Here is a 15,980-nt window from a genome sequence, read left to right on the forward strand (position 1 = left end):
CAGCCACCCTCGAAGCATCGTTACCCATGCAGAGCAAGGGAAACAACCACTCCAAGTCTCAGAGCGAGTGACGTTTGAAACGCTATTAGCACGCACCCCGCTAACTAGCTAGCCATTTCACATCGGTTACACCAGCCTAATCTTGGGAGTTGATAGGCTTGAAGTCATAAACAGCGCAATGCTTGATGCACAACGAAGAGCTGCTGGCAAAACGCACGAAAGTGCAGTTTGAATGAATGCTTACGAGCCTGCTGCTGCCTACCACTGCTCAGTCAGACTGCTCTATCAAATCATAGACTTAGTTATAACATAATAACACACAGAAATACGAGCCTTAGGTCATTATTATGGTCGAATCCGGAAACTATCATCTCGAAAACAAGACGTTTATTCTTTCAGTGAAATACGGAACTGTTCTGTATTTTATCTAAGGGGTGGCATCCATTAGTCTAAATATTCCTGTTACATTGCACAACCTTCAATGTTATGTCATAATTACGTAAAATTCTGGCAAATTAGGCGGCCCAAACTGTTGCATATACATTGACTCTGCGTGCAATGAATGCAAGAGAAGTGACACAATTTCACCTGGTTAATATTGCCTGCTAACCTGCATTTATTTTGGCTAAATATGCAGGTTTAAATATATATAGTTCTGTGTATTGATTTTAAGAAAGGCATTGATGTTCATGATTAGGTACACATTGGAGCAATGATACACACCGCATCGATTATATGCAACGCAGGACACGCTAGATAAACTAGTAATATCATCAACCATGTGTAGTTAACTAGTGATTTTGATTGATTGTTTTTTATAAGATAAGTTTAATGCTAGCTAGCAACTTACCTTGGTTTACTGCAATCACGTAACAGGCAGTCTCCTTGTGGAGTGCAATGAGAGGCAGGTGGTTAGAGCGTTGGACTTGTTAACTGTAAGGTTGCAAGATTGAATCCCCTGAGCTGACAAGGTGAAAATCTGTCGTTCTGCCCCTGAAGGAGGCAGTTAACCTACCGTTCCTAAGCCGTCATTGAAAATAAGAATGTGTTCTTGACTGACTTGACAAGTTAAAAAAAAATACAAAAATAAAACCGGCCAAATCGGTGTCCAAAGATACCGATTTCCAATTGTTATGAAAACTTGAAATCGGCCCTAATTAATCAGCCATTCCGATTAATCGGTTGACCTCTAGTTACTAGCCTACTATATTCAGCAGCGATTTAAGACTAGCTCCGTGGAAATGTTCCTATGTATAGGTGCTCCAGGCATGCAGGCAGCAAGCTTGATCAATGAACAGCTTTGTCCTCCTCACACATCTCCTAAAATGTATGATCTGGCCACACACACACACGCACGCGCACACACGCCATGAACCATATCCCCAAAATATGCAGCTTTGTCCTCCTCACACACCTCCTAAAATGTGTGATCTGGCTACACAGACACAGACACACACACACGCGCGCGCACACACACACACACACTCGCTCCTTGAACCATATCACCAAAATATGCAAAAATTACAATGTTTTGATTAATACTATTGAAATGTGGTGAAGGTTTCCGCTGACTCTGATCCCCATCGTAGCAGTACCAATAATATTTCATCGCATCAATGAAACTGAGGGGAGAGCGTGAAAACGAACGGAACTGACGTCAGTCATGTAAACTGTTGAAGTGATCCATGGTAACCGAGTCCTTAGCAGTGCAGCAACCACTCAGCCTGTCATAGCTAGTTATGCATTGAAGAAACCACTCTTCGGACCGGCTCTCTCCGGTGCAAAATATCGTGTTCAACGTGAGTAACATCAATTCACCAAGCTCTTTCATTCGTGCAAATACAAATCGACGAATTTCCGGAATTTGAGTGTGGTCAAACCAATGCTGTTGCTACACCTAACGATAGCTATCTAACGTTAGATAATGCTGAGGACCTCTTCATGAAACTGCAACATTTCTGTGATGATGATGGTAGGCAGTGTTAATTGGTTCAGCAAATAAGCGCAAATATTACAACGTTATGCTAGCAGCTATTGCATTAGTTTTTTTCCTGCGCAAAATGAGAGATTGATATCCAGCAGTTGAAAAATTGATGTCTTGATGTTGTTTTATTTTACCGTTTCGAGGAGAAAGATCCCGTTGCAGGAGAACCTGCTTTGACCATTGTGCCATTGATCGCTACATCACATTCTTATAGTAACAACATTTGAAGGATCGTGAAGATGGCGACTGGAGCGGGTTGGCAGCAGTACTACAGCCCTGCTGTTGGCAATCCATCGACCGGAGCAGGGAAATATAATTCTGGCTCATCATCAACAATCACCATGGAATATACCCAAGATCTGCACCTCAAAATGAGCAAGAAAATAGCACAGCTGACAAAGGTAAGGATTGTAACTGTTATATTTAGATATTCGGGTATCAAGGGTCCTTGTATCAGGTGCTGTGACCCTGCTACTGCACCTGTCAAGGCTCGGGTGCTGAGGAGGTAACTGACCCCGATCCTATCGTTCATCAGCGAATCGATGCTCTGACTGTACAGAACGCAAATGTAACAATTATGTTGCTAGCTAATGTAGTCATTAAGTTTGTAGAAAATGAAATGCCTAGTTTGGTCATGGGTATTATTCAATCATACAATTGAACACGGGACGCCATTACTGTATTACTCAGTGTCTTATACTGCTCAATAATAATAACTTTTAACCCGAGGTGCTAACAGCTGTTTATTCCACCAGCTGGAATGAAATGATTGTGTGTGTGTGTGTGTGCTGATCACATCCTAAAGCCATTTTCAAATTGAGAACATGTAATTGTTACCCCTTTTAATAAAGCCTATGTTTTGCTACAAGGTAATTTAGGACGCAAGTATCCCATCCACACTAGGAGCAAGATCCATTGAAGTAAAGAAGAGATAGTGGTTCCACATGATCCTAGAACCTGACCTTGTATGGGCTATTAACCCTTTAAAGTGGGCACAGATTTTGCTCGGGGCAGGGTTTCACATTTCAGTACATTTTATATGTGAGTTGGCTAAAGTACAAGACAGACTAGGACACCAGACTAGTATTTTACCTACTCTAGCCTTGCGGTTTTCCATTTGATAACCAATCCAAAAGGATGGTCCTGCGAACTAACCCAAAGTGTGTGTGACCATGTTGTTTGTACACCCCAGCAGCCCCTCTCCTCTGTCTGTGCTTCACCTGTTAAGACATTTCTTTTTCTTTTTCTGCCCTGTCAAACAGACACAGACAGACTTCAACTGATTTAAAGACTAGTGGCAAGTGTCCTCTTGTCCAGGTCATAACTCAGTCTAAACATTGCAGTAGTGGACATGGGTCTGAAAGGGGATACATCTAACCTGCCCTAAAGAAGCATTAGAAGGCAGCTCCATTGTCTGTTTCTGAAGCTCTAGTTTGGTCAAACCACTGTCTCCTACTCACTACAGTAAGGTCCTGATTCATAACTTTTGCAGTGTCATTCCGAGTAGGTTGACACTACAGTATTTTGAAGCTCATTGGGATGCAATACTTTCATATTTCTCAGCTTTACAGCACAGCATTAGATGTTTGTTTCAATCTCATAGTCACCTGAATGAGTGATGCAGAAAAAAAAGTTTGGATGCAGGCATTTCAAACTGATGGGCCATATTTTAGCCTACTGTAATCATCTTTTTGAACGGAAGCCTAATATCCATGTGATTTATATTTCCTTTATTGGTCTTTTTAAATCAGATCTTGTGTTACACCATTTGCACAAAATCCTTTCTGTAAAATGTTTATTTTTCTTGTACCGCTGCCCGCGCGAGAGCAGTATTTTATTGTCCGTTGAATTTTATATAGGATGGCTGTGAAGACTGTAAGTTGGCCATAGCAACCAGCTCCATATAGTTCAAGGCAATATCATGCAGGTATTAAGATGCATGTTTTTCTGAAGCAACTGGCCTTGACCAGTCTTTTGTCCTTAGCTTCGGCTATGAGTAAGGTTATGGGTTTCTAGATAAAAGTACCTAAAAACAGAATATTATGCAGATATATTATGCACCCTTAATATTGTTCCAAGGACAAACAGGTGCAAGGCAGTCTAATTTTATAGCCTATTTTAAGTACAGAGCTGGATCTAGTTGTAGGCTTTAAAAGCTTTCCACCTGAATAGTCAAACTACAACACTATTATACACAACAGGGCTACAGACTTTGACCATTTAGTCACATTTATGCGACCCTTTGATATGGCTGTGTGAGTTATATTTTTAATTGGTAGCATCTGTGTGAGTTGCACATTCTACCTGGACACCGCAATCAAAACTGCCTATTCCTTGCCTGGATAAGACCATGACTTGGTCGAACAGTAAAGTGCATTATCCTCATTATTCCTGAAATGATTGTGTCTGCCCTGCGGCTGTGCCTGTTTCGTTAGGGACGGCTGCTGTGATGAGCGAGCTCACTCCCTTTCCCCTTATGTGGGCACTGAAACATGCATTCTCTATGTATAAAATGCAATTTGGAAGCAACTACTGTTGTACTTGTTGAAAAGCCCATCTCCACTTTCTGTACTGTAGGTATACTTTTTATTTTTCAACTCTCAATATTGAGCTAGAACCCCACGGTTTTATAATACTTAATTTCACCTTTGAATGTAGTTTTTATAACCGTGTGTTGAGCTACTTCTGCGCATTTAGCCCTCCAGTCATCCCTGACATCAGTATACTATTTTCCCCACCTCATTGGCAATTACAGGCTCTCATTGAACAGTTTCCACAAGACCCAAAAAAGATCAATGCAAAACACTCAGTTCTATCATGGTGAAAATCCTGTGTTCCAACGGCACGTTGTCTTAGCTAATCCAAGTTTATAATTTTAAAAGGCTAATTGATCATTAGAAAACCCTTTTGCAATTATGTTAGCACAGCTGAAAACTGTTGTTCTGATTTAAAGACACAATAAAACTGTCCTTCTTTAGATTAGTTGAGTATCTGGAGCATTAGCATGTGTGGGTTCGATTACAGGCTCAAAATGGCCAGAAACAAAGATCTTTCTTCTGAAACTCGTCAGTCTATTCTTGTTCTGAGAAGTGAAGGTTATTCCATGCAAGAAATTGCCAAGAAACTGAAGATCTCGTACAACGCTGTGTACTACTCCCTTCACAGAACAGTGCAAACTGGCCCTAACCAGAATAGAAAGAGGAGTGGGAGGCCCTGGTGCACAACTAAGCAAGAGGACATGTACATTAGAGTGTCTAGTTTGTTTCTCAAACGTCTCACAAGTCCTCAACTGGCAACGTCATTAAATAGTACCCACAAAACACCAGTCTCAACGTCAACAGTGAAGAGGCGACTCCGGGATGCTTTTCTTCTAGGCAGAGTTGCAAAGAAAAAGCCATATCTCAGACTAAAAATAAAATATTAAGATGGGCAAAAGAACAGACACTGGACAAATTTAAGTTTTTGAGGTGTTAGGATCACAAAGAAGAACATTCGTGAGACGCAGAAAAAAATGAAAAGATGCTGGAGGAGTGCTTGACACCATTTGTCAAGCATGGTGGAGGCAATGTGATGGTCTGGGGGTGCTTTGGTGGTGGTGGGAATACATGTACATGTCTTGGAATGGCCTAGTCAAAGCCCAGACCTCAATCCAATTAAGAATCTGTGGTATGACTTAAAGATTGCTGTACACCAGCGGAACCCATCCAACTTGATGGAGCTGGAGGAGTTTTGCCATGAAGAATGGGCAAAACTCCCAGTGGCTAGATGTGCCAAGCTTATAGAGACAAACCTGACTCAGTTACACCAGCTCTGTCAGGAGGAATGGGCCAAAATTCACCCAACTAATTGTGGGAAGCTTATGGAGGGCTACCCAAAAGGTTTGACCCAAGTTAAACAATTTAAAGGCAATTCTACCAAATACTAATTTAGTGTTGTAAACTTCTGACCCACTGGGAATGTGATGAAAGAAATAAAAGCTGAAATAAATCATTCTCTCTACTATTATTCTGACATTTCACATTCTTAAATAAAGTGGTGATCCTAACTGACCTAAGACAGGGAATTTTTACTTGGATTAAATGTCAGGAATTGTGAAAAACTGATTAAATGTATTTGGCTAAGGTGTATGTAAACTTCCAACTTCAACTGTGTGTGTGTGTGTGTAATATCAATTTGATCAGAAATACAGTGTCGACATTGTTAATGTTGTAAATGACTATTGTAGCTGGAAATGGCACATTTTTTTATGGAATATGTACATAGGCGTACAGAGGCCCATTATCAGCAACCATCACTTTCAATGGCAGATTGTGTTATATACACTGCTCCAAAAAATAAAGGGAACACTAAAATAACACATCCTAGATCTGAATGGACGAAATATTCTTATTAAATACTTTTTTCTTTACGTAGTTGAATGTGCTGACAACAAAATCACACACAAATTATCAATGGAAATCAAATTTATCAACCCATGGAGGTCTGGATTTGGAGTCACACTCAAAATTAAAGTGGAAAACCACACTACAGGCTGATCCAACTTTTATGTAATGTCCTTAACAAGTCAAAATGAGGCTCAGTAGTGTGTGTGTGTGTGTGGCCTCCACGTGCCTGTATGACCTCCCTACAACGCCTAGGCATGCTCCTGATGAGGTGGCGGATGGTCTCCTGAGGGATCTCCTCCCAACCTGGACTAAAGCATCCGCCAACTCCTGGACAGTCTGTGGTGCAACGTGGCGTTGGTGGATGGAGCGAGACATGATGTCCCAGATGTGCTCAACTGGATTCAGGTCTGGGGAACGGGCGGGCCAGTCCATAGCATCAATGCCTTCCTCTTGCAGGAACTGCTGACACACTCCAGCCACATGAGGTCTAGCATTGTCTTGCATTAGGAGGAACCCAGGGCCAACCACACCAGCATATGGTCTCACAAGGGGTCTGAGGATCTCATCTCGGTACCTAATGGCAGTCAGGCTACCTCTAGCGAGCACATGGAGGGCTGTGCGGCCCCCCAAAGAAATGGCACCCCACACCATGACTGACCCACCGCCAAACCGGTCATGCTGGAGGATGTTGCAGGCAGCAGAACGTTCTCCACGGCGTCTCCAGACTCTGTCACGTCTGTCACATGTGCTCATTGTGAACCTTATTTCATCTGTGAAGAGCACAGGGCGCCAGTGGCGAATTTGCCAATCTTGGTGTTCTCTGGCAAATGCCAAACGTCCTGCACGGTGTTGGGCTGTAAGCACAACCCCCACCTGTGGACATCGGGCCCTCATACTACCCTCATGGAGTCTGTTTCTGACCCTTTGAGCAGACATATGCACATTTGTGGCCTGCTGGAGGTCATTTTGCAGGGCTCTGGCAGTGCTCCTCCTGCTCCTCCTTGCACAAAGACGGAGGTAGAGGTCCTGCTGCTGGGTTGTTGCCCTCCTACGGCCTCCTCCACGTCTCCTGATGTACTGGCCTGTCTCCTGGTAGCGCCTCCATGCTCTGGACACTACACTGACAGACACAGCAAACCTTCTTGCCACAGCTCGCATTGATGCGTCTTCCTGGATGAGCTGCACTACCTGAGCCACTTGTGTGGGTTGTAGACTCCGTCTCATGCTACCACTAGAGTGAAAGCACCGCCAGCATTCAAAAGTGACCAAAACATCAGCGTCGTCTGTGGTCCCCACCTGCAGAACCACTCCTATATTGGGGGTGTCTTGCTAATTGCCTATAATTTCCACCTGTTGTCTATTCCATTTACACAACAGCATGTGAAATGTATTGTCAATCAGTGTTGCTTCCTAAGTGGACAGTTTGATTTCACAGAAGTGTGATTGACTTGGAGTTACATTGTGTTGTTTAAGTGTTCCCTTTATTTTTTTGAGCTGTGCGTGCGTGCGTGCGTGCGTGCGTGCGGGCGGGCGGGCGGGCGGGCGTGCGCGCGCACACAATTGGGCCTCGATGACATCACGGTATTTCTGTCCAATCAAATTGCCATCAATAAAATGAAATTGTTGTTCATTGTCCGTAGCTTATGCCTGCCCACAACATAACTCCACCGTCACCAAGGTGCACTCTGTTCACATTGTTGACATCAGTAAAACACTCAGCCACACAATGGCATACACATGGTCTGCGATTGTGAGGCCGGTTGGACGTACTGCCAAATTCTCTAAAACAACATTGGAGGCGGCTTATGGAAGCAAAATTAGCATTAGAATATATGGCAACAGCTCTGGTGGACATTCCTGCAGTCAGCATGGCAATTGCACGCTCCCTCAAAACTTGACCTTTGTGACATTGTGTTGTGTGACAATACTGCACATTTTGGTGGCATTATATTGTCCCCAGCACAAGGGGCACCTGTGTAACGATCATGCTGTTTAATCAGCTTCTTGATATGCCACACCTGTCAGGGTGATGGGTTATCTTGGCAAAGGAGAAATGCTCACTAACAGGGATGTAAACAAATTTGTGCACACAATTTGAGACAGACAAGCTTTTGTGCGTATGGAATTTCTTGGGACTTTTTATTTCAGCTCATGAAACCATGTGACCAACACTTTACATGTTGCGTTTTATATTTTAGTTTAGTATGTATACATTTTTTGGGACAATTTGGATATCTGAAAAAATGTCATGCCAAGCCTACGAGATATCTCATATGGTTTTGAGATACGGATTGTGCAAAATGCGCATCGGCCATTGCAAGTGTATACATAGACCTCATTGGTGAAAAGTATTTTAGGACATTACATTAAAAATACATGGCTTCTAGAGTGGGTTTTATATTTAGAGTTAGCGATCAGCCTCGTGTTATTAGTTTCCACTTCCTCAGGTCAATTAGCCCTAAATCATGAATCAGGCCTATGTGATATTAGTGCACATAAAGATGTAGGGAAATTCATCTCGATTGAACAATTCTGGAACCCTATTTTGACAGTAAAATCTAACAACAATAGCCTAATGTCATGAATTTTGGTTTGACAAATCACCGGATTAGGTTGCACATCAAATTATCTTGTATCATGCATTCCTGCTTGGACATGTTAGATGAAACAACTTACAGTATTTATTGAATTCCATCTCAGTAGTCTGACACTTCTGAATAAAGAACTGTGAATGACTTTAATGACTGTATAAGATGGGTACATTTTGTTTTATTGTGTGGCGCTGCAGAATGTTTTTGTGTTACCAAATCATGGGCTGGTGTCACCAACTGCAAAAGTTACAGTAGTGGAAACATTAGTCGCAAGCCTTGCAGCACAGTTAAAACATGTTTCCTCATTTACATAGAATAAACCCATTAGTTACGTAGTTATATTATCTTAATGATGCAGATTCCCATTGGTAACAGAATATTGCCTTTAAAGAGTGAGTTGGAGCCAGAGAGTCAGCCTTCTCAGCCCTCCTGTTCTCCAAGCACTGCCCTGTTAACCTTTTCTTCTGGAGCATGTTTCACTTAGAATGAAACCAATCTCTGATTTAGCTCCAGCTAGCTCCCAGCACCCTGTATTTACTTCTGAAATGGAGAGGATTGCTCTCTGTAAAGTGATGACAACCACACTTGAAGGAATGTGTTTCTCCCCTTTAGCCCAGCCGTGCCAAGTGGTACCGTCCATCCCATCTCCCCTGTGGATTTCTCTCTGTAGTGAGATCACTCAAGAGGATGGGCTCAGGCTGCGTTAATACCTCTGCCAGAGAGGGGAATGTAGTGCAATGCACTGTCTGCATGTGTCGTGCCATAATCCCAGGGGTTAAAAGTGATTTGATTTCTTTGTCTTATCAGGTGGCAGGATTGCCTGGGCTGTGCTACAGAGCAGATGGCTGTGGCCCAGGGCTTAGTTCCAATAGGTATTGCTGGGAGGAACTGTAACAATATGTTATTTTAGGAAACAGCTTCAGCGTTATCCGGTTGACCTCAGAATGAAATGGCACTGCAGGCTTAACAGAAAACGCTTATTCTGCGTAAGCATGTTAACGCTACAGTACCTATGAGTGGGTAGGAAATGTACTGCAAGATTGCAACCAAAGATGTGCTCCAGAGGGATGGCAAGAAAGAAAGTCTGACAACTCAATCTTTCTCAGGAAATATGCCATTTATGGAGAGAGAAAAAATTGCACATTTTATAGTCAATAGTATTTTGTGGTGAAGAAAAAAGCATGTTATTTGAGAACACATTGTCCATGACTTTACCTGCAGGCACTGGGGATATTGAACATTATTTCAATTACTCTCCCAGAAGGATTCAGAGAGGGGTCAAAATCAAATGAGAAAACTGTCAAAATCAAACCCTGCTGTAGATAAGGCAGGGTTGTTATTAACCTTGGCAGGATGCTTTGGGATGAATCCCATGTCAGATTTCATTAAGATACGCTCTCATACCCCATGGCTACCTTGTCACAGGATACATGTGGAAACTTGTCTCCGATTCACCACCAACTGTCAAATCAAACTTTATTTGTCACATGCAACTAATACAACAAGTGTAGACCTTACCGTGAAATGCTTAGTTACAAGCCCTTAACCAACAGTGCAGTTCAAGAAGAGTTAAGAAAATAGGTAATTTGTACATGTAGGTAGGGGTGAATTGACTATGCATAGATAATAAACAGCAAGTAGCAGCAATGTACAAAACAAATGGAGGGGGGGGGGGGGGGGTCAATGCAATGGTCCGGTGACCATTTGATTCATTGTTCAGCAGTCTTATGGCTTGGGGGTAGAAGCTGTTAAGGAGCCTTTTGGTCCTAGATTTGGCGCTCTGGTACTGCTTGCCGTGCGGTAGCAGAGAGAACAGTCTATGACTTTGGTGACTGGAGTCTCTGACAATTTTATGGGCTTTCCTCTGACACCGCCTATTATATAGGTCCTGGATTGCATGAGGCTTGGCCCCAGTGATGTACTGGGCCGTACGCACTACCCTCTGTAGCACCTTACGGTCAAATGCCGAGCAGTTGCCATACCAGGCGGTGACGCAACCGGTCAGGATGCTCTCGATGGTGCAGCTGTAGAACTTTTTGAGGATCTGGGGACCCATGTAAAATCTTTTCAGTCTCCTAAAGGGGAAAACGTTTTGTCTTGCCCTTTTCACGACTGTCTTGATGTGTTTGGACCATAATAGATCGTTGGTGATGTGGACACCAAGGAACTTGAAACTCTTCACTCGCTCCACTACAGCCCCGTCGATGTTAATGGGGGCCTGTTCGGCCCACATTTTCCTGTAGTCCACGATCAGCTCCTTTTGTCTTGCTCACATTGAGGGAGAGGTTGTTGTCCTGGCACCACACTGCCAGCTCTCTGACCTCCTCCCTATAGGCTGTCTCATCGTTGTTGGTGATCAGGCCTACCACTTGTGTTTTCAGCAAACTTAATGATGATGTTGGATTCGTATTTGGCCACGCAGTCGTGGGTGAACAGGGAGTACAGAAGGGGACTAAGTACACACCCCTGAGGGGCCCCAGTGTTGAGGATCAGCGTGGCAGACGTGTTGTTGCCTACCCTTACCATCTGGGGGCGTTTAGTCCCAGGGTCCTTCGCTTAGTGATGAGCTTTGAGGGCACTATGATGTTGAACGCTGAGCTGTAGTCAATGAACAGCATTCTCACATAGGTGTTCCTTTTGTCCAAGTGGGAAAGGGCAGTGTGGAGTGCGATTGAGATTGCATCATCAGTGGATCTGTTGGAGCGGTATGCGAATTGGTGTGGGTCTATGGTATCCGGGAGGATGCTGTCGATGTGAGCAATGAACAGCCTTTCAAAGCACTTCATGGCTACCGACATGAGTGCTACTGGACAGTAATCATTTAGGCAGGTTATCTTTGCTTCCTTGGGAACAGGGACTATGGTGGTCTGCTTGAAACATATAGGTATTACAGACTCCTTCAGGGAGAGGTTGAATATGTCAGTGAAGACACTTGCCAGTTGGTCCGTGCATTATTTATTTTTTGTTTTTTTTTTGTGTGAATTTTACCCCTTTTTCTCCCCAATTTTGTGGTATCCTTTGTTTAGTAGCTACTGTCTTGTCTCATCGCTATAACTCCCGTACGGGCTCGGGAGAGACGAAGGTTGAAAGTCATGCGTCCTCCGATGCACAACCCAACCAAGCCGCACTGCTTCTTAACACAGCGCCCTCCAACCCGGAAGCCAGCCGCACCACTGTGTCGGAGGAAACACCGTGCACCTGGCAACCTTGGTTAGCGCGCACTGCGCCCGGTCCGCCACAGGAGTCGCTGGTGCGCGATGAGACAAGGATTTCCCTACCGGCCAAACCTTCCCTAACCCGGACGATGCTAGGCCAATTGTGCGTCGCCCCACGGACCTCCCGGTCGCGGCCGGTTACGACAGAGCCTGGGCGCGAACCCAGAGTCTCTGGTGGCGCAGCTGGCACTGCAGTACAGCGCCCTAACCACTGTGCCACCCGGGAGGCAGTCCGCGCATGCTTTGAGTACACGTCCTGGTAATCCATCTTGCCCCACGGATTTGTGAATGTTGACCTGTTCAAAGTTCTTGTTCACATCGGCTACCGAGAGCGTTATCACACAGTCATCCAGAACAGCTGGTGCTCTCATGCATGCTTCAGTGTTGCTTGCCTCGAAGCTAGCATAAAAGGAATTTAGCTTGTCTGGTAGGCACGCTTCACTGGGCAGCTCCCGTCTGGGTTTCCCTTTGTAGTCCGTAATAGTTTTAAAGCCCTGCCACAACTGACGAGCATCAGAGCCGGTGTAATATGGAGTTGGTCCCCAACTTTTGCTGCTATAAGGCTTTCCACTAGATGTTGGAATATTGTTGAGGGTACTTGCTTCCATTCAGCCACGAGCTGTGTGATGCAACCCGTGGTAAACAGTCATTGCCATACATACTCTGGGCAGAGTAATTCAGTTGGTGGTGCAGTAACCAAACAAAGTTTGGAACCACTGCTGTTTTGTACTGAGTTTCAATTGAGGAACCCCAGAACAAAAACAGGTGAAGACGATTAGAGAGGGCAGGTTGGAGGTGTCAGGTGGGGAACTGATGACAACACAGGAAGGACACGATCCTGAATGTCAGCACAGGTCAGACTGTTGGACTAAATAATAATTGTTATTTACATCCGTTTGGAATCTAGCATCATTCTTATTCTTATAATGTTTTGAAATTGAAATGCATCCACTGTCAACCACTGTAAACATAATCAATGTCAACCATCGTCATTTACATTATATTTCCAAAAGTATGTGGACACCTGCTTGTCAAACATCTCATTCCAAAATCATGGGCATTAATATGGAGTTGGTCCCCCCTTTGCTGCTATTACAGCCTCCACTCTTATGAGAAGGCTTTCCACTAGATGTTGGAACATTGCTGCGGGTACTTGCTTCCATTCAGCCACAAGAACATTAGTGAGGTCAGGAGCTGATGTTGGGCAATTTGGCCTGGTTCGCAATGTCGGAGTTCGATGAGGTTGAGGTCAGGGCTCTGTTCAGGCCAGTCAAGTTCTTCCACACCGATCTCGACAAATCATTTCTGTATGGACCTCGCTTTGTGCACGGGGGCATTGTCAAGCTGAAACAGGAAAGGACCTTCCCCAAACTGTTGCCACAAAGTTGGAAGCACAGAATCGTCTAGAATGTCATCGCATGCTGTAGCGTTAAGATTTTCCTTCACTGTGGAACTAAGGGGCCTAGCCCCAACCATGAAAAACAACCTCAGACCATTATTCCTCCACTAAACATTACAGTTGGCACTATGCATTCGGGCAGGTAGCGTTCTCCTGGCATCCGTCAACTCGGATTTGTCCGTTGGACTGCCAGGTGGTGAAGCGTGATTCATCACTCCAGAGAACATGTTTCTACTGATCTAGAGTCCAATGGCGGCGAGCTTTACACCACTCTAGCCGACACTTGGTATTGCGCATGGTGATCTTAGGCTTGTGTGCGGCTGCTCGGAAATTGAAACACGTTTCATGAAGCTCGCGATGAACAGTTCTTGTGCAGATGTTGCTTCCAGGGGAGTTTAGAACTCGGGAGTGAGTGTTCCAACCAAGGACAGAAGCACACTCGAAGGTTCTGTTCTTTGAGCTTGTGTGGCCTACCACTTCGCGGCCGAGCCGCTGTTGCTCCTAGTAGTTTACACTTCACAATAACAGCATTTACAGTTGCCCGGGGCAGCTCTAGCCAGGCAGAAATTTGACAAACTGACTTGTTGGAAAGGTGTCATCCTATGACGGTGCTACGTTGAAAGTCACTGAGCTCTTCAGTAAGGCCATTCTACTGCCAATGTTTCTCTATGGAGATTGCATGGCTGTGTGCTCGATTTTATACACCTGTCAGCAACTAGTGTGGCTGAAATAGCCAAATCCACCAAAATAAAGGGTTGTCCATGTATTTTTGTATATACAGTGTATGAAACATAGCTAGCTAGTACACTTATTTACAGTTGCCGATGTTACACGTTTTCTAACAAGTTGTGAACGCGAGGCGTGGTGCATAGCAAATTAGGAAGCACCAGGCTAACTAGCTAGCCAACTCAAGTCATGTGCTAACGTTTGCTGGTAGGTGGCTGTAGGTGTCTGGTTGTAACGTTAATGCTTGCTGTTTAATATCCATATCTATATACAATTTATCCCTGATTTGTAAAACTATATTTTTAGTCGTAGATATGGCAACAGATAGTTTTTCAGCTAACTTAGCCCAAAACATATTTTCCCCCCACTGTATGTTTGCCAACAATACCAATAGGGGTTTCATTATATAAACTAAGCTAGCCACCGTATTTGCCACCTGCCCTCTTGGTTCTGTCATCGGCAATAGCTGAGCTTCTGTTCTAGCTAAATCCAACTCTTTGTTTCAAAATCTGTTCGCTATATTCAGGTTGAAACATGTATGGTTGAATGTCACCATATACTGTAGCTAATAGAAAATCAAAAAATGCTCCATAGTCGTGCTAGTGAGAGGAATCACTTGAAGCCATTGCATTCTGGTCAGTGCTTTCAGTTGTGCCCAAACAGTATTTCCAATCATTTTTCAGTGAGATCCCTATTGGCTCCTTGATTTGCCGATAGAAGTTGCTAGATAACGTTTTGCTACGATGACGTCACAGCACCAATTTGCCTTGCTGCAGCAAGGTTTTCATCAAGGATCTCTCTGTACTTTGCTCTGTTCATCTTTCCCTCAATCCTGACTAGTCTCCCAGTCCCTGCCTCTGACACACTTCACCATAAGGATGGTTTCAGGTTTCCTCCAGACATGTCACTTGGCATTCAGGCATTCAGACCAAAGAGGTCAAACTTGGTTTCATCAAACCAGAGAATCTTATTTCTCATGGTCCGAGTGTCCTTTAGGTGCCTTTTGGCAAACTCCAAGCGGGCTGTCGTGCCTTTTACTGAGGAGTGTCTTCCGTCCGACCACTCTACCATAAAGGCCTAATTGGTGGAGTGTTGCAGAGATGGGATAATCTTCCAAAAGGACAACCATCTCCACAGAGGAACTCTGGAGCACTGTCAGTGTGACCATCGGGTTCTTGGTCACCTCCCTGACCAAGGCCCTTCCCTTCCTCCCGGCCGACAACTCTAGGAAGAATCGTGGTGGTTCCAAACTTCTTCCATTTAAGAATGATGGAGGCCATTGGGTTTTTGAGGATCTTCAATGCTAGACATTTTTTGGTACCCTTCCCCAGATCTTTGCCTCAACACAATCCTGTTTTGGAACAATTCATTCAAAGGGCTTGGTTTTTGCTCTGACATGCACTGTCAACTGTGGGACCTTATATAGACTGGTGTGTGCTTTTCCAAATCATGTCCAATAAATTGAATTTACCACAGGTGGAATACAATTGTATAAATAATTCAAGGATGATCAATGGAAATAGGATGTACTTGAGCTCAATTTCGAGTCTCATAGCAAAGGTCTTATGTAGTGTGTTTTACATTGGATAAAAGTAGAGACTCACAGCTAGACAATGTTATATCATACATTGCAGTTGAGGAGCAATGGGAAAGTCATTCTGCTTTGAAAGTTGATAAACT

The 15,980-nt window shown here is 44.0% G+C and overlaps 1 protein-coding gene across 11 annotated transcripts in view; it reads left to right on the top strand.

Annotated features, from left to right (window-relative positions):
- The first annotated feature begins 1,646 nt into the window (after positions 1-1,646).
- Positions 1,647-15,980, top strand: part of LOC110529583 (protein FAM184A) — a 105,977-nt gene continuing 91,643 nt past the window's right edge. For 3 of the 11 annotated variants that reach the window (XM_036985011.1, XM_036985007.1, XM_036985010.1), the window contains exon 1: positions 1,659-2,385. In XM_036985011.1, the coding sequence (XP_036840906.1) occupies positions 2,224-2,385 (162 nt within the window). In that variant the 5' untranslated portion in view covers positions 1,659-2,223. Of the gene's footprint in view, positions 2,386-15,980 lie in introns of all 11 variants that reach the window. The other 8 variants (XM_036985006.1, XM_036985008.1, XM_036985005.1 and 5 more) reach the window with 7 other exon arrangements.

The sequence above is a fragment of the Oncorhynchus mykiss genome, chromosome 8 (genome assembly GCF_013265735.2).
Source record: "Oncorhynchus mykiss isolate Arlee chromosome 8, USDA_OmykA_1.1, whole genome shotgun sequence".
NCBI lineage: Eukaryota > Metazoa > Chordata > Actinopteri > Salmoniformes > Salmonidae > Oncorhynchus > Oncorhynchus mykiss.